General features: G+C 36.9%; 1 protein-coding gene across 6 annotated transcripts in view; it reads right to left on the bottom strand.

Moving 5' to 3' along the window:
- Positions 1-675: 675 nt before the first annotated feature.
- Positions 676-27892, bottom strand: part of LOC127973534 (neuron navigator 3) — a 137697-nt gene continuing 110480 nt past the window's right edge. Inside the window, exons 16-42 of one of the 6 annotated variants that reach the window (XM_052577376.1) lie at positions 26581-27015; positions 26340-26381; positions 24944-25095; positions 24645-24833; positions 24453-24505; positions 23491-23511; positions 23112-23135; positions 22535-22558; positions 22238-22315; positions 18730-18813; positions 17797-17908; positions 17038-17159; positions 14417-14440; positions 13224-13399; positions 12788-12874; positions 12006-12159; positions 10878-11064; positions 8670-8767; positions 8465-8560; positions 8209-8377; positions 7894-8129; positions 7482-7636; positions 6816-6887; positions 6428-6624; positions 6225-6343; positions 5919-6122; positions 676-3527 (exon numbers count right to left, since the gene is read on the bottom strand). In XM_052577376.1, the coding sequence (XP_052433336.1) occupies positions 3408-3527; positions 5919-6122; positions 6225-6343; positions 6428-6624; positions 6816-6887; positions 7482-7636; positions 7894-8129; positions 8209-8377; positions 8465-8560; positions 8670-8767; positions 10878-11064; positions 12006-12159; positions 12788-12874; positions 13224-13399; positions 14417-14440; positions 17038-17159; positions 17797-17908; positions 18730-18813; positions 22238-22315; positions 22535-22558; positions 23112-23135; positions 23491-23511; positions 24453-24505; positions 24645-24833; positions 24944-25095; positions 26340-26381; positions 26581-27015 (3430 nt within the window). In that variant the 3' untranslated portion in view covers positions 676-3407. The remainder of the gene's footprint in view (positions 3528-5918; positions 6123-6224; positions 6344-6427; positions 6625-6815; positions 6888-7481; positions 7637-7893; positions 8130-8208; positions 8378-8464; positions 8561-8669; positions 8768-10877; positions 11065-12005; positions 12160-12787; positions 12875-13223; positions 13400-14416; positions 14441-17037; positions 17160-17796; positions 17909-18729; positions 18814-22237; positions 22316-22534; positions 22559-23111; positions 23136-23490; positions 23512-24452; positions 24506-24644; positions 24834-24943; positions 25096-26339; positions 26382-26580; positions 27016-27892) is intronic. The other 5 variants (XM_052577378.1, XM_052577377.1, XM_052577380.1 and 2 more) reach the window with 5 other exon arrangements.

Consider the following 27892-nt stretch of genomic DNA (forward strand, 5'->3'; position numbering starts at 1 on the left):
CACAGAAACTGCTTTACCAAAAACAGGTGTTTTGTGTTTAGCTGATGGGAATTGCTCTTCAGCGCACTGTGTAGTCTATTTGAGGTAAGCAGGTAAAATGTTGACACTAATCAAATCACTTCATCATCAACATAGTGAGAGTTTTAATCTATCATCTGCCGGAGGGCACGGATCTACTGACGTCTTTTGTGAACCAGAGAGAATGATTCAGTGTGAGGTTGTCTCTTTTCTTAGCACTCAACACACAATGTCCCAGCCTCCTTTCAATTACACTGCCAGCTCATGCAGATCAATAATTAGCTATTATGGAATTAGACACTGATAAGCCATTTATTTATCTGACAAGTGGAAGCCCAGAGAGAGACTGAAGCTAAGCATTACATCACTTGCTCACCAATGGATCCTCTACAGTGAATGGGTGCCGTCATCATGAGAGTCCAAACAGCTGATTAAAACCTCCACGGGACTCCAGTAAATCAATGTACATCTCGGGAAGTGAAAAGCTGTTAAATTATGAATCTTAATGATTTACATTACAAGCTATCAAAACTATGAAACTAAACTGAACTGCACATTGCAAGACAAAATATGACACAGATAAGACATAAAAAAAGACCAAACATAATTATAAAATCATTTTCATAGATATATAAATAACGAATCGACGCTCAATGCTCAGGTGACACCAAATACCATTTATTAGGGCTTTACAAAGACTACAAAATCCCCCAGATGAATTAAATTGTGGTCTCTTTCTATTTACATGATATGCTACTTACAAATGTACAAAATATAAAACATCTACCACCAAATGTTCCACCTGAAAAGAAACGTTTTCAAAGTCGCCCCGATGTTCTGCGCTCATTGAGAGATGCGTTTGCAGTGAAGAAAACGAAAGGAAGATTTCTGATGTACCAATCGCTATTTGTGTTTGAGGTTAAGGGACCATTAGGCAGTTTGATACCTTTACTGTTCTTCTTATAAATGTTTCTCTTAAGTAGTCCTACACTGAACAATGGTTGACAAGCAAAGGATCAGGCACAGAGTCACAGAGTTTGGAGGTTAATACGTAGCACCGCTGTAGTGCCGAAGAATTATAAAGAAGCAGTTTCCTGAATCAACAAAAAGGTAGATTGGAAAGACCCAAAGCCTGTAAAACTGTGGCTGTAAAAATGAGTTACTTTGTGACAAGCAGTTCAGGTGAAGCTGGATGTGAATACTGTAAGACAGAGATCTTTTCAATGATTCACCTATAGCACCTTGTATGAAACACCTTGTATCTCTTGACCATGTGCATCAAACAAACAGAGATTCATTCACTGTAAACATGTGCAAACTCTTAAAATCTAATCCAATGAAAACTCGTTCACAGTTAATTGGGTAATAATCTGTTTAAAAGTTTTGCTAAATCGTAAGTGATTTACAGTGGCCCTAAGAAGTACTCAGGCACACTTTAGTCAAACTTGAATATCATTGCATTACATAGCAAAACACCAAACCAAGTTGCATTTCATAAATAATATTACACCTTCAACTAACTTTTTTTGCAATTAATTTTGCCTCATGTTACCGTAATTTTGTAGTGGAGTCACAAATAAGTCCTAGCAAAGTAACCACTTGTGTAGTTTATTTGCAGTCAGAAAGTGTCATTTTGAACAATGTAATGTTCCCTTGTTTAAAAATGTAACTAAAAGATATGCAACTCTTTAATTTTTTATCATCTAGGGCAACGATACTCATTAATTAAAAATAAATAAAAAATTCGTTTTAAATAGTTTTGTGGCTTTTTGTCTTTCATAAACATTTGAATTAGACAAAAACAGACATATTTTGCATTTAAGGGTGCATACACATTTTTGTCCAATCAAATGCTCTTTAGAATGGCTATTTTCGGCAGTCAGGTTCTACATTAACTTGCGGTTGTCAGAAAACATTCATGGGGTCTTTAGGTGTGGCTTTACATCCAAAGGGACCAGTGTTTCTTAAAGCTGCAGGACAGGAAGTTTAACAGTGTGATGCAAGTTAGATATGGTTGGGCTCTGATGCATTGCGAAGATAAAACAGTGAATCGTTCTGAATGATTTTACGCCCTTGAACAGCAAACTGACACTAAAGTTTTCTGAAATTGAAAAACACTTCACCCTTCACTGTACAGTTTAGAGCTCTGTATAATAACCAGTCATTACAAGACATATACGGTTTGGACAGGTTGCTGGTTTGCTTTTTTTTCCTCTGTAAATCACAAAGAGCGTAATGCTAAACTAGAAGAGCAGAAACGCATACCGACCGGGCAGAGTGCATCTTTAAGAGGCTGTGCAAGACTTGGATATTTACAATCACCTTATCAACTGTGCAAAACCCACATAGCAAATAAAAGAAAGGATGAATGAACTACAAGAGCACTGGCACACGGAAGTGAAAAAACTTTTTCGCGTGCACGTACACACATATAGCAAAGTAAAAACAGCATGCTAGCGAAGCGACACGTCGGATTTGTGCTCTCGATTCAAGTGATCCCAGCTCAGCTGGGAGTACATAAAAATCTTTTTTACTTTTATACATTTGGACCGTTTATAATGGCACACACACACACAAATTGTAACAAAAATAAAATATGTGGACGTGGCATCTTTAGGAAAATGTTTGATCGTTCTGTCCTATTCCATCATTCTGCGAAAAAGGACAGTGGCGACACGTTTAAATGTCTTCAGAGTTCAGCACATTTAAGGCAGCAAGAAAGCACCATTTTCTGGTCTTTTTCACAAAGCTGTTACACTCTCCTACAAGCAGTTGCCTTGTGCCTGTGGAGAAGAGAAAGAACTACGCACACGGCCGCGGGGTCCAACGAAAGACTTCTGCATGGAACGGTGTGTAAGCTGCAGTCGGTGGTGCAGGGATGCAGTAGGTCACTATACGCTTGGCAGTGGAACGAGGGGGGTGATTTGCGAATTTGCGCACGATTTCACAGTAGCGGTAATGACACGTTGCACGTTTGTGCTTGTTGGCTAGACGTGTTTCCTGAATGGTGCTGGCGAGATGAGTGTAAACCACATGTTGGTTTTGGCACCACAGCAGCACCAGTTTATTAACTGAGGTCAGAATTCAGAATGTTGCCCTTTAGGTTTTTACACCTCAGTGAATTTAAAAGAAACTCTCGCCTCTGTAAACATTTTTAACTAACGTATCGCCTCCAACAAATTGAAATTCCAGTTGTTGTTTTTTTTAAATTATGTGGCCACACATGCTTAATCGCCAGTGTCGTGTGCGCCACCAACACCTTTTCATTCACCGTATCCCACCCGAGGTGTCAGGCGTTTCATAGGCCTGTTTCATAAGCACAAGTCCTATGGGCCCTTTGCGCTGTTTTTAAACCAATCAAAAGGTTTCTTCTTCTAATGGGGAGGGGCTTAGAGGGCAGACTCCAATGAGGAGTCCAGCAGGTCGTCGTGGTGACTGGTGCTGTCGCTGTCACAGCTCTGGGCGCTGGAGTAGTTAGCAGCTTCCTGTAGCCTCATCAGCATATTCATCTAATGGACAGAGAAGGAAAAATATGTGTTTGCAATGTGGAAGATCTTACTCAACAGAGCATTCTGAGGTAACAGTCAGTGTCAGGGTTACAAGTAACAAATAGTTGCCAACTATTTAAGAAAAAATAATAGCCAAGACTTGTTCTGTTGTTCTGGAAAAAAAACACAGTCAGTCAGTGACGGTGAAAATAAACAGAAACACATTTAGCCAAAATGTTTAGAAGTAGTCACACTGCAATGTAAAAAGTTATTTGAAATGTAACATTCCCCCATGCTAGTCTGTGCTAAACAAACAACACGCTACTTCAATAGTACAGCACATGAACTCACAAACACACTAGTGATGTTCAAAAACAGTCACAAAGCTTGAAACTAATGATGTTTACAAAAAAACTCATTCACAAATTCACATCAATGGCCATTTAAACACTGTAGTTTAACTCACAGACAAAGACAGACCAAACACACAAACATGGATCAAACACAGACAGACAAAATGTTTGTACCTTAACGCTCACACAAAGAGACAATAGACAGAAACAATACGACAGTCAAATCCTTTAATCTATAAACACAAGCGCTACGAGACTAAACTAGAACAAAGTAATCGCTGATATTTAAACAAACAACAGCAGTTCTTTCACCTTATAATCTCTGAACGTCTGTTCTCAGAAAAAAAAAAAAAGAAATGAGAGGAGATAGCAAGATGAGACAGCGCAATAAAATTTGTTTAAAAGCCTGTTGGCAAAGCCCACCATTGACCTCAGGGAGCCAAAGTCACTATTATGATATTACTAGCAGAAAAATGATAAAAGCTAGCAGAACCCATTTCTGTGTAAAAGTCTATTTTCACGTAAACTGTTCAATTTCACTTAATGCAACATGTTACACACAAATGGTTTTATTTATGATTTAAGACATAAGTTCTGCGTAAGTGTCATGATGCTAAATCTATATTTAATATCTAAGTGGTGCCACCTAGAGGACATTGATATCATAGCATTCATATTCATATTCTTATATTACAGTGATGTCCAGTGATGTAGGAGAGGGCTGAATCTATTTTGACTCTCTCTTTCTCTCTCTCTCTTACACACACACATTCTTTTTTTTTTCAATGAAGCCCATATTGATAATACATTATAAGGGTCTCATATATTGCCATTTTTCATATGCTACTTTACAGCAAAAACCACTTATAAGTAGTAGTAGTAATAATAATAATAATAAATCTCTCAAACAGCCATAAGATCAGATATCAGATGAATTTGTAATATGTCATATTTACTTCAAACTATTTTTATTGTTATATCAGTTTGATTATTTTGATGGTACCCTTTAGACAGCTGTTGATAAGTAACTCTGAAACTACATGTCAACTAGCGGTCATTGGCATATTAGTATGTCTGCTACTGTAAATATATCTACACTACACTCTATATTGATGGTCAACCATCAGATAAACTGACTATAAGTATCACTGCAACTTATTCTACCATTCTTGAGCATACTAATACTCTATTGAGAGTTTGTTGTGATGTAGTTGCAAAGTTGCTTATAGTCGATTGATTAAATTGACGATCTTAATAAAATGCAACCATATAAAACATTGAATTTTTTTCAGTTGGAATATTAAACTCACATCAATTAATTAACATTAGCTCAACATCTAACCACTGACAAGCTGTAGTAAGTACTGTGCAGATCTGAAATAATCAATGTCAAGTCCATTATACTGTAAATGAAGTAGGTTTAATATGGTGTTCAATGTGTGTTATAAATAATCATACTCTTAAACATATAACCACACATGCATAAGTATTATGATGTATTATAATTGTTGTTATGATTATTTATGAGTTGATACAACATATTATACAGTACATTTTTTTTTTATAATGAATTATGCATTTATTAAAATGCCTCAAGAATACCCTTATAATGCATTATAAATACAGGCTTCATAGAAACTGTTACCGTATAGACTATTTCTAGCCTCTAGTTTTTTAGTCTATTTAGAAAAAAGAGTTAGCCTTTTAGCAAGATTTTATCTTTTGGCATATTATAACGTACAGTACCATTGAAAGATTGGGGTAAGAAATCAGTGCTTTTATTTAACAAGGACACATTTAATGTATCAAACGTAACAGTAAAGACATTTTATAATATTACACATTTTCAATTTTTGTTTTAATACCTACCATAATAATACATGTTTTTTTTTGAGATGCAAATCAGCATATTGAAATGATTTCTGAAGGATCATGTGACACTGAAGACTGCAGTGATGGAGTAATATTTCACAATATTGCTATAGTTTTAATCCGACCCCAAATTTTCGAATGGTAGTGTATCACCTAAATGAACTAAGTTTTATGAAGCTATGTTTACCAGTGGGTCTCCCTCAGTGTCGCTCTGAGACACTTGTTTGGAGGTGGCTCCGTCTTTAGAGGAGCTGTAACCATCATAGCCCACATCCTCCGGCCGCAGCTGCAGCAGTGACTGGCCTTCATGCTGCAGGGAGGCGGAGCTCCAGGGGTAAGTGTCAATCACCCACTTGGACGGGTCCTCCCATGCTGCCCGCTTTCCATACAGCTGGAACATGAGTCAAGTAGATAGCAAAAAGTTTTAGCTACAAACTGTGAAAAAACAAACAAAAAAAACATAATACATGATTGTGTGTGATTGCATGTATACCTGCAGTCCTTCTCGTACTGCTTCCAGCAGATATGGCACTACAGAATAGTTCCACAGGTCGGTAAACCACACACGTGAACCCTCTGCATCCATCGGACAGGACAAGAACAGCCGAGGACCTAAAAGTGACAGGAACACATATCTCACCTCTGCTCTGTGCAGAAAAACCATCTCAAATGTGGCTTGTGTGTTGTGTGTATTACCGATAGTGACATCTGAGGAGCTGTGAGCCTCTAGGAAGGAATTGAGGTGTTGCCAGGTTTTAGGGATCCAGTCGATGATTTTGATGAGGTCGTTACTGCGCATGTTTTTATCGATCTCAGTTTCAATCAGCTTTCTTCTCAGGAATCGGCCCAGGAAGCCCTTCACTGGCTCAGTATGATTAGCACAGAGTACCCACCTGAAGGGATGATGGTCTGATATTACACTGGAGAACATCACTGGAAAGGTCAGTGTGTGTTTGTTTTTGTACTGTACGTGTATGTATGCTTGTTAAGTGACAAATGTAAAATATGATCACTTATGGCCCCCATGTGGCGAGAGGCTGTAATAACAATCATCACATGCATGTAAAATATCTGAGCAAAGTACCTGAAGTTATGATGCAACTCCAAGTTTGGAGAAGAGGAAACACCCTGGTTCATAGTTCCTATGACGTACGGGCTGTGGAAGGGACAGTTGCACAGAATCAGATGTAATTTATGTATAATCAATCAGTTTGATACACAAGAAAAATCAACAAAACTGGATGGCATACTGTGGTTCCAGTATTGGATGCTGACTGGTCAATAAAGCTTAAGTACATGGTTAAAACAAGCTAGGATGCAATGCATTACTAGTATATGAAAAATTAGGCTAAAACTAATAACATAATCTTTTTATTTCAAATCAATTTTAAATTGTTAAAAATGTGTGTCCATTTTATTATTATAAGGTAGTAGCTGTTGTCTAAAACCTTGCTATATGCTAATATGAATTTTAATTTGGTACTCTAGAAACATTTTATATAATTATCAATGTTGCAAACAGTTGTAATGCTTGATATTTTTGAGGAAACCATGCTACATTTTTCAGGAAACAGCAGCATTTATTTGAATTAGAAACCTCTTATCTTTCTAAACATTATAAATGTCTTCTTAAATTTTTTAATTTAAACTGACCAAAGAGTTTTAAATGTAGACAGGACAGCAGGTCTCTCGTACCTGATTGAATTAAGCCAAAAAAAAAAAAAAAAGTTCTCAAATTTGGGATAATCACCATTTGTGATATTTGCAGTTGAGGAATCCATTAAAGATGTCACTAAGGGAGCCAATATGATGGAGGTTATCCAGAATAACTACAGAGGGCAGCTCGATCTCACACTCTTCTGTGTTGCACTGCTCAGCCAGGCTTGAGAGGTACTGCCGAAGATCCTGCTTACAGCAAACACAAAGCACATGAAGTCTTACACATCGACTGAAAGCCTACTTAATTCCTATTAAATAACTAACATATCAGCAGCATTGATCGATTGTGTGAGTTTGAGGTGGGATTATATGTCGGTTCAACCAATGGCAGATAAGGGAAATGTATAGAAAACCTTCATTAAAACAATATTTTTATTTGTTTCCACTAGCAGCACACCTTAAAATTATTTATTTAGACCCTTTCCCGGACTGGAAATATGTACCTTGCTGGATTTCTGGTCAACATTGAAGCGAGCCAGGTTAGTGTCCGTCACTACTTGACCAGTCTTGGAGATGATGTAGTAAGCTAGTTTAGTGGCTAGGTAGGATTTACCCGTTCCACTGGGACCAGACAAGATAATTCTACGGTGCTCCATCAGCAGGTTTAAGTAGCGTTGAATGATGGGTTTAGGAATCAGTGTGTCAAACACCAAGTCATCAATGCTACCCTCCTTCACACCTACAAAAACAAAAAGACATTTTCAAATCTTTGCCGCACATTTGACCTCTGTTATGGACCCTACAAGAACCTTCCTCACCTTTGAGACTGACTGTGATGGCGTTGTTGTCACCCACCAAATACCCACATGGCAACAGTTCAGGAACCTCGGAGGCATGAGATCGGACCACATCCCCCATCCTATAGCACACTATACTATCCGAATTCAGGCCCAAACTGGTCAATGGGTCCACCCGGAACACATACTCCTAAATGCAAGCAAAACTGAATCTGTTAGACCATGAAATATGGCAACTGAAACATGCATCTTATTTTGCAAGAGGCTAAACTGGCACCTTAAACAAGCGTCGTATTACACCGTCCAACACATCCCACTTAGTCTTGCCGCTGACGCCAATGGAGCCAATCAGATACGCCTTCTTCTGCACAGCCTAAGATGATGAGAAGATATGGAATGATGCATGTAAGGTACTGTTTATTAGTAGTTTCACTTCAAAACAGATGATGGAACTCAAAAGACTAGTTGAAATCTCTGTATACCTTGGTTTTGTTGGAGTCGCTGTTGATGGTGACCACTATACGGACACTCCTGCCCTCTTTGCGTAGATTGCCCTCATAGCCATCATCGAGCAGAATATCTGTGCACACAAATGCAAACTTCAAACTCACTTCGTGACAAAAATATCAAAGCCTGAACAACTCAAAAGACTTATCACCAAACGAGACATTAACTGTGTGGGAGCAGAACTTTTTCAGCGCTGACAAATTCGGTAAGCGACGACAGTAATGTTCAGTTTTGACTGTAGTTAAACACCGATTGCTTTAAGCTTTGCTTTCAGTGGGGCTGAGCTGTTTTGTTGTAACAAGGCTTTGAATACAGGAAGAAGACTGTAAGTGGAGGAGTGCGGCTTTGATGGGCCGAGTGCGAAAGGGTTGGTGAATGGGCTTGAGGGAGGCATTTTGTATTCGTCTGGCACGCTGTTCTGCAGAGGGGTGATAACGTCCTTCCACTGCACGTCCGTCCACACTCTAGTGCTCATATACACATCTCTCCATCAATTAAGCAGCCCAAAGTCCTGAGAGAGCACAAAAGTCACTACTTTTAATTAGTCGGAGCGCAAGCGAGTCTTTGCCAACGCATCCCGAGACGTGGCCATAGGCTCGACGTTCAAATCCTAGCTTACAGAAAAGAGGCCATTTCACTCTTGGCTGCGTTCATTCTCTTCCTGCACAGCTGTGAAATGGTCTTCCACATGCCAGGGGGTTTTCATCATCGCCACACTAGAATCATCAATAATACAGCCATATGCAAATCTACACTGCACACTGGTGGAAAAAACTAAATCATCAATTCGAAAAATATCTACACGGACAGCCACGACGAGAAAATTATATATATATATATATGAGGTTTGCATGTAATGCTTTTAAATGTGACCTTATATGCCAAATAGAAGCATGGCTCACAAGAGAACACTAATGCAGCACTCTTTATCATGTATCACCAAAACGCTGAAGCATAAAAAACTGCTCGTTTATAGTAATAAAGGCTAATCTGGCTTCTACATTAGATTTTGGCAGTTTTTTTTTAAACTAGTTGTACTTGCACAGATAAAAAGTCACTGCCTTGATGCTGCCTTGGGAGTAGCAGATGGTTGTGATGCCATTGCTATGTGTTTTCTAAAGTGTTCTGGTTGTTTTTTTTTTTTTTTTAAGCACTGCTATGCGGTTATAGCAACCTATCCTCCAACCAATACGCTCAAATCCCTGAAATGCGACCCATCAGAGCGTATACTACAATTGCGCCCCTATCGGCAAAAGGTCGTTTTAATATGAATGTTTTATACTATTTTATTTGCTCAGTTGGTAGTTTATTGCGTTATACCTTGATATGTAATCATGCTATCATGGGTTCGATCCCAGGGAACGGACGTGCACGAAAATGTATATTACATATGTATATAACAAAGCATGTTTTCTGTGAGGGTTTAGGGTTGGGGTTAAGTGTGGTAATTCGAACGAATAAGCAACCTAGTAAAATCTGTAGGAAATACTGTGAGATCGGTGTAAAAAGCCCACACATTGCATTTAAATAAACGTGCGTTTTGATTGGTAATGACGTTATACTTCATTTCATGACGACAGACGCAACGCGATACTGTCATTATTTTTACGCCCGCTAAAAGGCGATTAACTTTAAAACGTAAATATAGATCGTAATAAGGTGCTTGCACAAACGACCTATATATTCGTTTTTTGTTGGAGGATAGGCTTGGTTATAGGGTGTTTTTGAAGGTTGAAAGGTGGTTGCTTGCTAGCCAATGTGCAAAGAGTCCATCCCTAAGTCTATATAATATTTTCATTCCTAGATATGGCTCCATTAATGTGACCCTTTTGGATTCTGTCAACGATTTGATCATCCACCACTAATAACACGATTAGTGTCAATCTGAAACCTGTTATATTGTACTTTTGTTGCATTATATGAGGTATATTAGCTTGTATACTCTAAATATCCATGTTGGATAATGTATATACTGTTATATTTGACCATGCTAAGTATAAAACTAATGTAATTGTTGCTATCATATTGGCATTCTAGCTACTTTCATAACAGAATAACATTAAAAAGGACATCCAAAGGCTTTACAGAATCATCCAAAACAAGGCTAGAACGAAGTTTCGATGGTGCATAAATATTGTTAGACCTAAATAGCTCCACACTGAAATCACGAAGCAAATTCTGACCTGACATAATGGTGTCTGTGATGTTGAGGTTGTTCAGCGACAGCCCCAGAGATTGCCGTGAGGATGAGGAGGACGTGCTGGAGGTTTCTGAAGGCGGACGGGCTGTTTTAACAGGCGTGGCAGCAGGTGTGGTGTTGCCACTAGACTTCAGTCTGTCGTTCTCTGCCTTCAGCAGCTCAATTTCATTCTGCATGTAAAAACAAAGCAAAACAGATAACACTACAGTGATGGTTTTGACCAATTTATGTACATTGGCCTAACTGAACAGAAACACATATGCAATTCACACACAATACTGTGATTAAAATTCACAAATTTGGTAAGGTTAAGAAGGGATAAGTACAAAAAAAAAAAAAAAAAAAAAACTGAGTGAAATACGCTTCTGTGAAATGCTAAGCAGATTAAGACTTGCTGTCTGTTGTCAAAGTTTCTAAACGATTTCTAAGGCTTTTAAAGTCTGTCAGTAAACTGATGCAAAGGAGAAGCTCAGACACATACTTTAAGAATATGAACAACTCCGTCTGGTTGTTTCATCTTGGAATTAGAGCAATTTAGCCCTTTTATCAACCATTTCTCTGATCTTAGTCATTCAAACACTCTGTTACCGCTTTAATTCATGTACACATTGTAACATAAGTGTTCCCCAGCAAACAGTTTCTTAAACAAATCAACTCTCTTTGTTTTTTTTAAAAAAATATGCGGGACTCCACAAACTTCTTAACAATCTCTGCTACTGTTTGAGTGTTTTGTGTGGATTCCAAGAGAGTACTTTCCAGAATATATATATATATATAAATATATATATATATATTTTTTTATCAGTATGAGGTCAGTTTCAGATTCAGAGATTCAGTATGATTTTTGTTAAAGAAACTAATACCTTTATTCACCATGGACACATTAAAGATATTTATCATTTTATCGATATATTTATCTTTGTTTTTTACTTTCTATTTGTGAAAGAGTCCTCCTTTTAAAAACATAACAAAATCTCACTCAGATTTCCATAGATCACTGCATTGCACAAAAACACTGTATACGAATTCATAAGGCATGTATATTATGTTGCAGCACTCTGGAGTGAGTCAGCATGTATACATGTGTGTGTGTGTGTGTGTGTGTGCGTACCTGCATGCGGTTCATGGCTTCTCGTATCTGGTCAAGGTGGTGGGCGGAGCTTAACGCCTCCAGTCTGATATCAGTCAGCTTCAGCTCCTTCTCTCTCAGCTCGTTCTTCAGCTGGAGGATAATCTCTGCCTCGGCCTCTGTACATTCACACAATCTGCACAAACACACACCATACAGGGAGGAGGGAGTCACAACACTGTTACACATCCAAGAGAGCTACAAAACTCAGGCGGGTTTAATACACAACAATACACACTCCTGGGGAATTAGACGTGGTCAGAATATTTACATAAACACTTTGATGCACACGTATTCACACTCTAGGCTTTATATATTTATGGGGAGTGTTTACTGCATTCCATTCAATGTTGGACATAGATTTTTGTTCTTGATATCTCTGAAACATGGTTGTATGTTTGAAAAATTATAAGTAAGAACATGTTTAAAAGTAAATTTGTAGCATTATCTTTGTTTGGTTGTCAGCATGTTCGACTGACATCATACATCTTCACACTTTGATGGAATCAGAGTTGTGAATTTCTGCATTAGTTGCAATCTAGACTTTTACAGGTAGGAAATTCCAATATTTTGAGTTGAATGGAATCTAGCTTTAGAAATCACGCACATGGCCTTCATGTTGTCCAATTAGTTTGTGTTCTAAAATGCTCATGTGAAATGTGACTGAAATATAGGGCAAGGGATATCATATGTTTACTAGCTTTGGTGATTATAGTCACTGCACACTCTCAACCCTTCCCAGCATGCCACACTGTGCCTGTTACCGAGATCTGTGCTTGTAGACCACATGACCGTTTGACTTTTTCTTTGGCATCCAAATAGGGGAGGACTTGCTATCGCAAAAACACTTTCTAAAGACACATGGATTTGAGGAACAGGGACAGAATACAGATTAAGAGAAAGGATGAAATCTAAAAAGGATTGTCAAAAAAAAGAAAGAAAGCAAAAGCTCATGTAAAAAAGAAAAAGAAAAAACAGGAATCTCAAAAAAACATGCAATAGATTCACTAAACAATACAGTAAGTGGAAGTTACTGATGAAAAATAATGATTTATTGTTGTGGTCCATTATATACAAGTGAGGTTTGTGATTGAAAAAAAACAAAGTATATAAAAACATAAGTATGCAAATTTTCATGCATGTCCTTCATTTCATAGAAGTGTCTAATACTGTATACAGTATATGCGTGTCTGTACTCACTCTGTGGAGGACGGTGATGAGCGCAGTGGTTGGGTGGTGCTGGTCTGTCTGTCGGTGTGTTGTAGTTTGGGTGAAGAAGGGAGGGAGGAGTCAGTCATCTCTTCAAACTCATCATGAGGTGATTGGGGCTTGTTGGTCTTTTTCTTGCTGAAGGCCTGCTTAAAGGAGCTCCGCAACTGTAAGTAAACAACACAAATCAATATAATTAATATAGCCAGACAACAATCATTTCAAATTATTCTGTGGTCAGGCAGAAGAAATGGTTTAATAAGATTCATAGCCTGGGAGAATTATGTATCAGTACTAACTCTGGATATTCCAGTAACAATTATAAAACATTTAATTAATTTTTGTTTAAATTCTGTCAATTACCACAGAAAATAATTTACCTTCCAAGGGAAAAGTACAAGGTAAAATCAAGGGAAAAACCTGTGCACAGAAATGTACTTACAATGACAGTCTATACAATATACAACAAGATTTCCAAGGTAAGGGCATTTCTGTCACCATTTATTTTTTCACTAACTTTTCAGGATAAGTTATCTTCTGCGGTAACCCAAATACATGGCACAATAGTTTTATGTAGCCCGAAGTGTGTGTGTGTGTGTGTGTGTGTGTGTGTGTATATATATATATACATATATATATACATACATGTGGCATCTTTATCTATATATAATAACACTTTATAAAACTTTCACTATTTAATATAATTTAGTATTTAATTCTGGATTGTATGGATTGTGTGTGTATATATGTATATGTATATGTACATATATATATATATGTATATATATATATATATATATATATACATATACATATATATATATATGTACATATACATATACATATATACACACACAATCCATACAATCCAGAATTAAATACTAAATTATATTAAATAGTGAAAGTTTTATTAAGTGTTATTATATAGATAAAGACGCCACATGGATGATTTTTGGTAAGCTAAACATAAAGGTTAAAAATATGGTTGATTGTAAAATTTTGGGAGGCTTGCTCATATAATTGACTGAGCAGAACTAATTAAGCAGCAGAAACATACTGTCAGTCAGTGGGACTGGGGGTGCTGGTGGCATGCAAACGTTTCTATGGAAATGCTTCGGATTTAAGGGGGTAGAGGGGTTGCAGTTATCGGGGTAAGGTTATCAGAGGCAAAAGGCCACACTGACCTGGGCGGGAATGGAATCAGCCACCTATGGACAAAACACACTTACTGTTACCATTGACTGAAACGTACACACCGCTGGACCAGAATATTCAGACACAGCGGCATCATTTATTCATTGTTCATTTTATTAGCTCTGAATGATTCATGGAGGCTGTGTCTGTCAGTATGGAACTAGATAATTCCACATAACAGAAAGTCTATGTTTATGTCTATGCCTACTTCATTCGAGATCAGTGTGCTCAAAAATACGGATTTTTGATTTCATTTTTTGTAGCTCTGACTCTTGTAGCTAATATCACTTATTACATTTTAAATGTATTTTATATATATATATACAAATAATCATTCAACTTTTGTTTTCTTTTTTTATACAATCAAATATTTGCATACATACATAAAATTATAATCATATATTTATAATATATTTTATGTAGTATACACAAGAATGTAAACAATGTAAAGTTGCAACACAAGAATAGACTGCATTATATTTTATTTTTAGCAATCTAGATTTTACTATTTTTATATGCCATGAAATTTTTTTCATTAAAAATTCCCATATATGCATATTCAATTATTATTCATAAGATAACGCTCTCATGATGTATCCTTATTGTTAAGCCCTGCTATGAATATATTGTTTCACAACCTTGTCTCACTCACTTTCTTTTTAGTTTGCTTTCTCACGCGTCTTTCACCTTTAAGCTGCATTTTCAGACTGCTGGAATCTAGAGACCACACTGCCTCAATTATGCAGATGAATAATTAATGGGCGCATAAATAAAGAGGTGATTTGTATTTATGAGCTCAGTTTGAGCTCTGCTCTCATTACAAGAGTCCAGGGCAGCTTGAGGAAAAGTAGCCATAACTGCTGCACAAAATGCCAGTGTTATTTTTCAAACAGCTGTTTACCTCAAGTGCTCTTGACTTAACGCACACCCTAAATGAGAATAAACAACAGCCCGCTAGTGTTAGGAGGTAATAAATCTGTAAAATAACTGTGAACTAGAACAGCTGACTAGGAGTAAAACATGCACAATTGCATCTTTATAACATGAATACATCACCAGTAATGACTGCAACTTGAGCGAAACAATGTTCTTAATTTGTGTGCATCCTCAAAAGAAGATACAAAGATTTGCTTTCTAAAGGGTAAGCACCAAAGGATGAGGAAGTTTAGGGTTTCAAAGGGCCACCGATGGGAAAAAAGTGGGACGAGCATGTCGGATCCTCCATAAGGACATGCAGGAGAGTTATAGTCACCTTGTGTTCTTTATCCTTGCCCTGGAGGTGTGGTGAGAAAGTGAGAGACAGAAAAAGTGTGAGAGAGGGTGTGAAAGAGGGAGAGACAGCTGGAGGGGTGAAATGACAGAAATGTTTGTGCTACGTGTACTTAATAGTCGAAACTGAGTGAGAGCAGATGCCACTACTAGAATGATGACTGAATCATAATCAATTTGATAAAAGCTTTAAACTATGTGATAAAGACTCTTTAATTTCCTCAGTGTGAGTCAGGATTTCAAAAGCTGTTGCTAAATACCTAAAATGCGTTAGTATGTAGACATACGTCTCAACATCATAACTGTAATGGTTTTTCATCAGTTTGGTCTGGGTAGGGCCATTTATGGAGTATTTGCCCTAAAAAAGTATTTGGACACTAAAGTCACACTTAAAAAAAAGCATGAACATCATTACATACTACCAAAATATATGAATGATTACATAATAAATATATATAAAAAAAAACAGTGATTATTTTACAGATAAGAAAATTAAATCTCATCTCTATGTTAAACAACTCACAAAAGTTTGTGTCAGAAAAAAAGAGACATTTTTAATTTATATTTGTATAATAAATTATATTTAATATTTAAGGCAAAAACACTGCACTGTGATGATTTAATATAAATCATTAAAGGGATAGTTCACCTAAAATAGAAAATTAGCCCATGATTTACTCACCCTCAAGACATCCTAGATGTATGTGACTTTCTTTTTTCAGACGGATCCATTTGGAGTAATATAAAAAAAAAAATTGTCCTGGCTCTTCCAAGCTTTATAATGGCAGTGGGTCCTAACGTCATCTGCCAGGAACAGTTTCCGCATACAACAGTTAGCGCAAGCTACAGAAAAGTGGTTATAATGTTTTAAATATGGATATGTTTCTTACAAGAACGCATTGATTCGCAACATGAGGCCTTTATTCACCCCACAGAGCTGTGTGAGACACTTTTTTATTATGGATGGACTTCTTTTGAACTGTTGAACAGAAACCCAGTCACTGCAATTATAAGGCTTGAAAGAGCCAGGCCAATAAACTGGACCTGTCTGAAAGAAGGAAGTCATATACACCTAGGATGCCTTGAGGGTGAGTAAATTATGGGCCAATTTTCATTTTTGGGTGAACTATCCTTATTTGTACAAAATTAATTTATGGAAAACTAAAATAACCTTGAAATCAGTTCATTGCAAAAATGATGCAGGAAATTTAGTTTTGAGTAAAGATCTAGCGAAATTTGAATGCAGATGTTACTAAGCTGGATATTCATCACAGTTGCAGTCATCATTCTAAACGTGGATGAGCCTTGTGGTGTGAAGATGAAGCTTTGTGCAGTGACTCACCCAGCTTTTCTTCTTTTTCTTCTTGTCGTCTACATCTTTAGCGCTCCCCATACTGGAGTGGCTGGCTGCACTGTTAATACTGGACATACTTTCTGACGAGTGCTGTCGACGGAGCCTCAGATCTGCCACACACACACACACACACACACACACACACACACACACAGACAGACACACACACACTGTTCAATTACAGAGTCACAGTAAGACACTTGCAATGGAAGTGAATTTTAAGAGCATAAAAGTACTTACTGTAGATTTATTATTTTGCTAAAACTTGTATTATTGTATTATTTATGCGTTACTATTGCATGTCATGGAAAAAAAAAAAATTGATAATTTACCATTACACAGAAAATATTATTAAGTAATTTTACATCACATTAAAAAGTCAAAATTAATTTTAGTGGTCATTAATATTATACCACAAGACAAGTGTTGCCGAATGGTCAGATTGAATACGTTTTGTGGGTAAAAAAGGTTCATTATCTATTCAATAGTGTAGCGATGTATGAAGCATAGCTAAAACAATCACAAGTCACTTTCAAGCTAAGCAGCTTTATGTTGGTCAATGCGGAACAATTTTGACCAACTTGAACCCCCTGCAAAATCTGCGTGGGAAGATCCACATGAAATGTCTGGACTTTGCTAAAATTCACTGAACAGCACTAAATGTGACCGCACCTTAACTTGCAGTGAATACAAAATATTCATTTAATAATTGTAAAACAGACAAATTGTTATGGACACAAGCAGCACCTTTATGAACGTGATCAGGGCCATTGAGGGCAACTTGAATGGCCGTCTGAGCATCTGTATTCTGAGTTTTCAATGCCTCGATGGTCTCTCTTAACTCTGCAAGCTCGGACTCCTACAACACAATCACACAAACACAGTTACTATGAAACCCCCCCCCAAAAAAACCACTTCCCTTAATTGCTTAGAAAAGAAAAGGCATGCCTCACTCCATCAAGCCACATGATTAATGTATGTTACCGAAATGGTGCAAGACGAGTTGTGCACAGAACTTGAACGCTTATGGTAAGCGGTTTGTTCAAATCCCAAACTGTAAGTATGCACAATAATTTTTGTGATGCTAGCAAACATTTCAAATTAAAATTTCAACATCAGCCTCACTTCAGAATCACTAGAGATGAAGCGAGCCACATGGCACTTTCGGTTTTTAACCCTAAACAAGCTCATTTGTATACAAAACGCACACTCCCCCTTGTACCACCAGCTGTCTTATTCCTCTATCAGATGTTTCCTGCCAAAAAAAGCACATGTGGAGATAAACGCCCTGCTGATCTGAGGATCTGTGCATGTGTTGGGGGATCTCAACCATCCTATTTCACAGCCACATGGTCTCTGTATATGCAGAGCTCAGGATTTTAGAGCTTGCGAAAGGGTTTCTGCTTTAATTGAAAGGCAGGCTGCCTTGACAAAGATGTCCCTCTGTAATCTCTGATGATTTATTCAAGAGGGATTAACAGCAGCAGGAACTCATTAAGTCTATGAGGGTGCTTTGTGCAAATTAAGGGAGCAGTTTGACATTTTAACCTGCAGGTTACATTTGGGTGCTTGGAAGAACTGCTCGGACTTAATATCATCTGATTGGTAGAATACTGTATGTGCTGAACACAGAAGAAATTTAAATGTTTAAGTTATTTGTGTGTGTGGGACCATTCCTACCTTTTGCTCTGCTGTCATGGTTAGACTCTGCAGTCGACAGGTCATGTTTGCCAGACTTTTCTCAAACGCTGCCACCAGGTGTGCCTGTCAAAACACACACACACACACACACACACACACACACACACACACACACACACACACACACACACACACACACACACACACACACATAGATTTGGAGTTTGGTAAGAATTTTTTTTCACATGTTTTGAAAGTATTCTCTCATAATCAGAAATGCTAAAAGTCTATTTGATGCAGTTAAAACAGTAAATACTGTTACAGTTTAAAATAAGTGTTTTCTTTTGCAATACATTTTAAAATGCAATTTATTTCTGTGTTGGCAAATATCAATATACTATATGTAAAGGTTTGCCTATACATAAACTAAAAAAAATATACACCTATACGAATGCTTCACATAAATACTGTACATGAGCAAAGAGAAATATCATATGTCAAGTAAGTTTCTAATATATTTCAGTGATCCTAAAACCTTCAAAAAAGAGTTTGAAATTGTATGTTTGCATAGTGTATCTGGCTGACCTTCTACAAACTCTTGACTTGACATTTCATTTCTAGCATTATGTATAAAACTAGAATGAAAATAATTTCTAAACAAAACAGAATTTAAAAAATTTACAATTGTCAATATTTGCTGATTTAAATGACATACATTGAATGCTGCAGCTTCAAATATGAATCACCAGATAATGAATTCTGTTTCCAACATATTTTAAATAGTACGCAGTATACAGTTTATAATGAGCAGTATGCTTGTTTTCCATTCCAAACATAGCAATCAACTCACATTGCCTGCTTTCCTTTCAGCTATACAAACCGGTGACGCCAGTGGTGTGAATGCAGTGGGTGTAAAACATGTACACAGTGAGACCCACATTATAGATTCACAGGTCTATTAAGTTTACTTCCTTGTATAAAAACCTGAAGCCCACTCTTGGCATCTGAGCACAAAAAAGTATTATGTGTCTTTGTATACACCTAGTCTGAGCCTCCAGAGAGTTCCTCCTGGGTAATTCAGATCTATACTGCTCCAGCAAGCTGAATAGTGCTGTGAACTACTCAACAGTCGCCATGGGCTTTGAAGCATGTTTCAGATTTAAGCTACTGAGTTGGAGTGCAAAAGATCCATAATGTCTAAGGTTTGTCTGAACATAATGCCCCAGGGCTTTGATGGAGACATCTCTAAAGCTGACCTCAGCTACACTGAAAAGACTTCTGATGTCAGTGAATGCAAAGGAGAACATACGAATATTCACATAACAAAATATAACAGTCTTAGATTTTATACATCAAAAAAAAAAAAAAAAAAAAGAAATTACCCAGGTTATCATCTGACCTTCAACTCTGAAAAAAAAAAAAAAAAAAAAAAAAAAAAAAAACTGACTTTGTTAACAATGCATACAATAGTCAGAGTTGGCGTAAAGCTAGCAATAAAATAAAATAAAACAAAAGTAAATGCATGTTTGAACTTATGTTGTCCTTCTCGATTATTTCTTGTTACATCTACTACTATACTATAAAAATGACACTATAATCAAAGGTATAAAGTACAACACAACTTAAATAAAAGTAAAAAAAAAAAAAAAAGTCTAAAATTTTAAATGAAACATCACTGTGTTTTATTATATTATAGCAGTAGGCAGAGCTGTATTCAAAATGATATTGGCATATACTATTTAAAATGCCTGCCAGGAAGTGAAGGCAAGTGAACACTGAGAGGCACAATGCCAAATGCTTGAGTGACTCTAATGGGCGAGCGCCTCTATAAACACACTTTTACGTCGCGCCCTGCCCTGACCTGTTTGTACATCCATTTATATTCCCTCAACTATCTGTCCACACTGAGGCTCTCAGCCCAGTCAATCACACCTGAAACAAACAGCATTTCCAAAATCTGTACACAAAGGTGCCTGACGCATGAATCCCACTAAACAAACTCACCTGTCTACAATCTCAAGGTGGACATTTTGACATTAAAGTTATTTTCAACTATGATATTCAACAAAAATGAAAGCCACATATTAAGAATATGACACAGCAACATAAAACCACATGTCTTCTCATCACCCTACCTACCTGGTGTTGTTGGGATGAAATCCAGATGTTTTGCAGCCATAATGTTAACATCTGAACAAACTGATCTTGGCTCTCTTTGCCTGGATAATGTTTCAGCTGTGGCCAACATGGTGAAGTAACTAAAGCACTACCACTGTTAGCCACAGCAATCCTTAAGCTCTCTCACACCTTAAAACACTATAGAACTGCACGGACTCTCTGTCACAAATGCGCATGAGACTGAGGGATTATCCAAGAATGGGCACAAACTTGTGGATGGAAGAAATCGAGAACCCTAACTTGGACACTTTACATACACTTAAAAGCAAATTATGGACCTTTTGAATTTGTAGGTGACTTTTAGTGGAAGTTTCCCTCAAGTTCAAACAGACAAATGTGCTTTTTCTAATTTTAAAATAAACAGTTTGTTTGATATATTGGTTTGATATCTAATAGAATGGCAATCAGGCATTTTTAACTGTGTTATAAGTGTCCAAATAATTTTTTTGTAACAACATTTTTTTTTTTTTTTTTTTAGAAAGTGCAATATAATCGTCATACAATGTGTTTCTGTGTTGTTCATTCATCATTTATTTTATACACCATCTTGCTATGGAACATTAGGATTCAACAGAAAGAAACAAATATGCTCTTTTGAATCCCTGAACACTGAACACCAACTTTCAAAAGTTGTTCTGACACTGAGAAGTTCAAAAAAATCTGTCAGGAGAGCAGACATATCAATCCACTCAACTACTGTACAACTTGAGGAGATGTAGTTCTCCTGTCAAACACGAATCACACCTGTCTTCATCACTCCAGAGACAGGAAAGTGAATTCGAGCTCAGTCCAGTCCAAACTTTGCTCTCTTCTTGCAATGCATTCACACAGAAATGTAATAAAACTCTGGGAAACACTGTGTCCTACTTTGACAATGTAGGGAAACAAAGTAAAACTCCAGTCTAAAATAAAATATTTGAGAATTCAAATTCCCAAACATACCGACTATGAACAGTTTATCTTTTAAAGTCACCGCAGTGCATTTAAAATAAAAGATTTTTCTTCTATAACCTTTAGTATTATATATCATATTATATTATAACTTTCTTTTCCCATTTCCAAATATTCATTATTATTATTATTATTATTATTATAGTACATTTCTAATTTGTTTGCACCTGAAAGTGATTTATTTTAATATTTTTTTGTATATATTCTATTTTGTATATATATTAAAATCTATTATTTCAAAGTAAATATTATTAATTGTTCTGGGATTTTGGAATTATGCAGAATTTTACCACAGAACAGGCATGTATTATGTGTTCTAAATAAGAAATAAAAATAAAAAGTAAACACTAGACAAAGGGTTTTTGTATGACTTTTGACTGCTTTTCTTCGTTTTTTTTTTTTTTTTCATCAAACTCACATTGGCCGCCAGCTGAGAGGTCAGGGTCGCCACTTTCTCCTGAGAAGCGTCCAGCTCTCTTCGCAGTTTTCTGATTTGCTGTAGGAAAAGAAATGGTTTCTCATTACAACGCTTTATGAGTTGTGCACTCAAGCAATGGAGAATAAACTGCTTTCATTTTCTTTGCTTAGCAGTAACAAAAGAACCTAGATATCAATCAGTGGCCTCTGGTAAACACTCTAGCAAGACTCTGAAACACTTTCCAATGCATTCTTTCGTATTATACTAGAAGAGAGTGTATGTAAAATGGGAAATTACCGTTGTATTTTGGACTGTTTGGCCCTTGATTGAAAAAAGAAAAGTACAATTAACTCTTATGTTGCATGTTCGTACAAAATGCAGGTTTAACCATGAAATAAGAATACATTAGTTTTAAGCACTTCTAATAAAAGTTAGCTGTTTGTTGCATGTGAAGCATTAAATGTCACAGCATATGCAAAAGTCTTGGACAAATGTTAGCAGGAGAGAGAACAGTGATGGCACACAAACACAAAAAGGAAGTGAAATCAAAAGAAAGCCAGTGATCAAATGAAGTGTCCAAATCAAAGTGAACCCGGGAAATTATTGATGTGCGTGTTAAAGATGTTTGTCCATTACTGTATGTGTGCCAGTGTAAAAGTGAATAAAAGATATTGATAGCATAAGAGTACCTCAAAAAATAATGCAACATAGGTTTGCATTTTAAATTTTGAAAACACTTAAATATATTGTCCGATTCATTCAACCACCTAATGTTGGACTTTGTGAAAGTGCATCACTGATGGACCTTTTATTGCTTTTACATATTTGATTCTACCAAAACCACAATTATAAGTAGGAAACAAGATATTCTTACCTCAGAGTGGGCCTTCTCCTCAGTCTGTGGAAGAAAACAACAGTTAAAGGACATGAAAATGACTCAAATACAATATTACCAACATCCAAATAGTTTTTTTTTTTATCTACACATAACCTTAAAATCACTTTCCAAATAGATCCAATAAGAAGAAAGTATTAAAAAGCCAAAATCCACACCAGCTTTTTCCAAACAATTAAAGGTAAGTCACAAAGCCATACAAAATAACCAATGATCAGAATTTTTCCATTTGGATCAGACTTTTGGTTATCCGTTAGTAGTAGCTGATTTGAAGCCAAAAGTTAGACTGTTAGGGTCTGCATGTAATTAAAAATGGAAAGGTGAAAACAAGCAGGCTTTCTGCATGACAAATTATTACCTTGTCTAAAAATGCCAGCACCTGAAAGTGAGAAAATGTGTGTTCAAACAGTGGCAAAGTCACAATACTGAGCCACCATGAGCCAGCTTTCTAAATCTCTTCACAAGTCTTTATTCATAGCCTTGACGTATAGTGAATATAACAGCAAGTGTTCAACTTGACTTCTCAAATAAATGACTCCTTAAAGTTATTAGTTTTTCAAGCTCAGGCAAATGGAAACAGCATGTACAGTATAAGGTTACTGTTATTCAGAGACTAGTAGTTAATATTGATGAATTTACTATTAACAAAAATATATATACAGAGAAATCTAATATAGAAAGCAAGATTCAAGCAATTATTTTGAAAGGAAGCCCAGTACATGGAAAAAGGGTAAATCAATAAATATAAATAAATAAATAAATAAATAAATAAATAAATAAATAAATAAATAAATAAATAAATATATATATATATATATATATATATATACACACATATATATATATATATATATATATATATATATATATATATACACGTATACACATGTGTGTGTGTGTGTGTGTGTGTGAGTAAATTAAAGTTTAAATGTCAGCACAAATGAGTTTAAGTTTCTCTCAAAATAATTTTAATGATCATCATTTGTTTTAATAAAAACATTAAATATTAGTTAAATGTAATGCAGAATTGACTTTGCATTGCTGCACGCATGCATAGTGAAACATGGATGTTTAGAAAACTAATTTTTTTTGCCATCTAGTGGTTTAAGGGAAAATATCCTAGATATTTTTGAAAAGTCCTGTTGATTTATTCGTGTGAACTTTTAAATTAGTAAACATGAGGTAACATGATTATTCACAGATATATAAAATCCCAAAGAAAGCTACAGCCAAGACTTCCTATTTCTTTTGCAAAATGTAATTTTGACAGTTTAGTCAGTCTATGACAACCTCTTATAAGAACACTGTAAGGTCACTCACCGCAGAATACAAAGATGATGTGCTCGAGACCAAAGATAGAGAAGAACCATGAACTGCAGACAGAACAGAACAACACAAGAGTGCAAAAAATATTTGAGGAAACACACAGTTGCACAAACAGAAAAGTTACAGTTGTACATGCACAGATGTAAATAAATAAATTCTTCTAGAGGAAGTAACTGCAATGCTAACCCTCATCTGTGCTGTCCCGGAAGGAGCCGGACCGACTCATCCCACGTGGCCGTTCCTCCAGCGAGGTGGCACTGCCACCCAAATTGTGTCCCTCCCCATACAGCTCGAACGAGTCCTGTGCTGGAATACTGTTGGAGCGGCTCATACTAGTGCTGGGAAGATTGTACTGCGACATACTGGTGGGGCTCACTGCAGCACAAATGTCAGGATGTCACAAAAATATCATTTATTTCTCCATAGAATAATGCGAAATCAAGATATTTCTTGGGGCTCTATTATTAAAAAGCATGTCAACATACGCAGGTTTGAGTAGTGGTATTTGCCAGTGCTTATACTGGTTGTGCCCGGGGGTGAAAGTGGACTTCCTGTGTCCTGCAGTCCTCCAGTGGAGTGAGAACGCAACCACTCCTTTCCTTCCTCATGTGATGTCTGTCTGGAGGACGGAGGGTACCTGATTGAGGGCAAACAGACTATTTTAGTCATTCCATGAGGGAATATTTCCCCAAAATGCCTTTTCAAACCGTTTTTTTTTTTTTTTTTTGAAAATACAATCTGTTTCAAATGTTTTATAGGGTGTAAAAATGATTTATGCAGTAAAGCTTGATGATAATAACTGCCCACACATTCATCCATTGTTCTGCAGTAATAGCTTAAGGTATTGGGCAGTCTTAACAGCATGTTTGAAAGACAGTTTCCATAAAACGAATGGAGATCACATGGATCTTCCTGACTGGACACATCGCTTCTGACCTGAGCTGAGAATTTAGTATTAATATACCATATTGTGACCTAACTGATTTGCTCACATTGTGATTTGCTCACACGCATGCAGCATTAAGGCAGTTTATCTTTCATCATGACTGCAGATTGATGGCTCATTTATATTGGTTTTAACACAATAGTCTGATTTCATTCAGATGCTGTGCTTAATCTTTATGAACGCTTAATTGCTTCTTAAAAACATTGTGATGTTTCCCTGCTGTGGTTTCTGTGGTCGTCTCTTGCTAAAAGCATTAATAAATGGAAGACTGGTGAGTCACACAGTGTGACAAGTCACTGTGGATACAGCACGCAAAACATTTCGCCAAATACTGCCAGCTTTGTGGTTCATTGTCATAATGTTGCTATGCAGTTAATAAGGTGTTCTATGTGGTTGTTTGGTAGTGAATTAATGGCTCAGGTCAAAAGAGATCATCCCCAAGTCTCTTGATATTCTAGTCTAGAGACATTTTTAAATAAAGTCTCTTTCTGCATAAACCGTCAGTTTTCAGCAGCTCATAACAGTTTTAAATAAATAATACACTGCACATGTCTTGAATGTCACTTTAATGCATCCATGCTGAATAAAAGTATTCAATTCTTTTCACCAATTTTACCATCCACCAGGTGAAAAACTGTAGGCTTATTCACTTTGAAAAGTAATAACACAAGTCCCCTCAAAAAGCCTCAGGATTCGAGGTTGTTGGTATAGGTGGAGGTGCCAAAGTTTAGTATTTAGGGTTAGGGGATCGTTCAAATCACTAACTTGGTATAATAATAGTGATGCTTACTTTAGCTAACACCACTAATGCATAAATAAACACATGTAGTGGGTAAGTGACACAAAAGCCAATACTAATGCTAGGTACTTGATAAAGGTGAGAACATAAAACATACTTCTAAAGACAATTTAATATATAGTGGTTATATTAGTACCTTAATCCCTTTTTGGGAAGAGTGTTTCTGTCAAGAGGCATGCTATTAAAACAGAAGAAAAACAGGAGTGTTATGTACGACGAACAGGCAGTTTGACAGTTTAATCATGAATAATATATTTTAACATCAAACTAATGCTCCTTTATTTTATTAGCATATGTAATATGTCTTTTTTATGAAGTAATATATTATGTCATCTTATCATTCAACGAGTACCATTTGCTGGATATACTCCACTTACCCCTCAGAGAGGGTGGACTTGACGCTGCCCGTGCGGGTGACTTTTGGCCCATGGTGGTGTGGGAGCAGCAGGTCTATGGACTCTGAGCTTGTGTGTAAACTGGTCATACTTTGGCAGCTGAGTGTATCTTTACTGCCCGCAGATGAACTGCTGAGGTTTGGTGGCCATGGCCGGGTGTTAGAGGGCAGAGAGAGGCCTGACGCCGGACTAGAAGCCGGGGAGTCAATACAGAGATCGGGTGTTTTGCCATATAGAGGGCTGCTGCCTCCGCTCTGACCACCCATGCTGCCCAGACTACCTGTTCCTGAGGAGGGTGAATCCAGGCTGGCCTGCCGTGCCATTGTGCCATGGGGGCTGCCCAGTGCTGACGGGCATTTACCAGAGTCAGGGGTGCCAGGGGAACTGGGTTTACTGCTGGCTTTACTGCCAAACAACCTGGACAAAGTGATAAGACAAACAATTGCTCATCAAATCTTGCTCATGTACACTGTTGCATTGAATTGAGTTGATGAAAATGTGTTCATTCATGACAAAATGTACATTTAACCATGCAATTTCACTTAAAAACAAAGTTTCATAACTCAGTAGCCTGCATAATTTAATTGGCCAGCTTTTACTCCTTGCAAATGATCAAATCAGCTTTCAGTGGTAGATCTGCCCATGGTTATCTCTGTAAGGCTCCAGCAATAACAGTTAACAGCCTGAGGTGAGGCAAGCAAACCTAGTTATACACTTCAACTAAACAGAGCAGTGCAGAGCTCCACATAGACGTTTGTTTAAATGGACACAACTAATAATACAGAAATCAGTGCGCTTGAAACACGCTTACACGTCTACATTAATCAGCCCTGAATTGAGTCTGTTCTGAATGGCAAATCATGGCCCCTGAGGAGGCGTTTCTATAAATGCACTTATACACTATAACCACCAGGTGGCAATCTGCCCCTCCACCTTCTTGTGTGCAACTGTCCTCTGATGTGGGAGAGAGGCGCTGAGAAAGACTGCTAAAGCTGCAGTGTGATTAGGTTGCAGGTCTAATATGAGAGTCGCAGATAGCCGAGGCACAGACTACAGGGAGATACAATGCTAATTTTAGCTAATGCTAGCTTTTTAAAGGCTTTCAGCATCTTTCATTATTGATATGAAGGCTGCGTTCAATCAAACTTCACAGTGTTTTGGCACAAAATCAGTTTCTAAGTAGAAGCTAACCAAGTTAGCTAGTCAACATGGACAAGTTGCATAACAAGACCTCATTCTCAAAAACAATGAACAAAACTACAAAAATAAAAGGAAATGAGCCAGACTACATGCA

The sequence above is a fragment of the Carassius gibelio genome, chromosome A4, assembly GCF_023724105.1.
Source record: "Carassius gibelio isolate Cgi1373 ecotype wild population from Czech Republic chromosome A4, carGib1.2-hapl.c, whole genome shotgun sequence".
Taxonomy (NCBI): Eukaryota; Metazoa; Chordata; class Actinopteri; order Cypriniformes; family Cyprinidae; genus Carassius; species Carassius gibelio.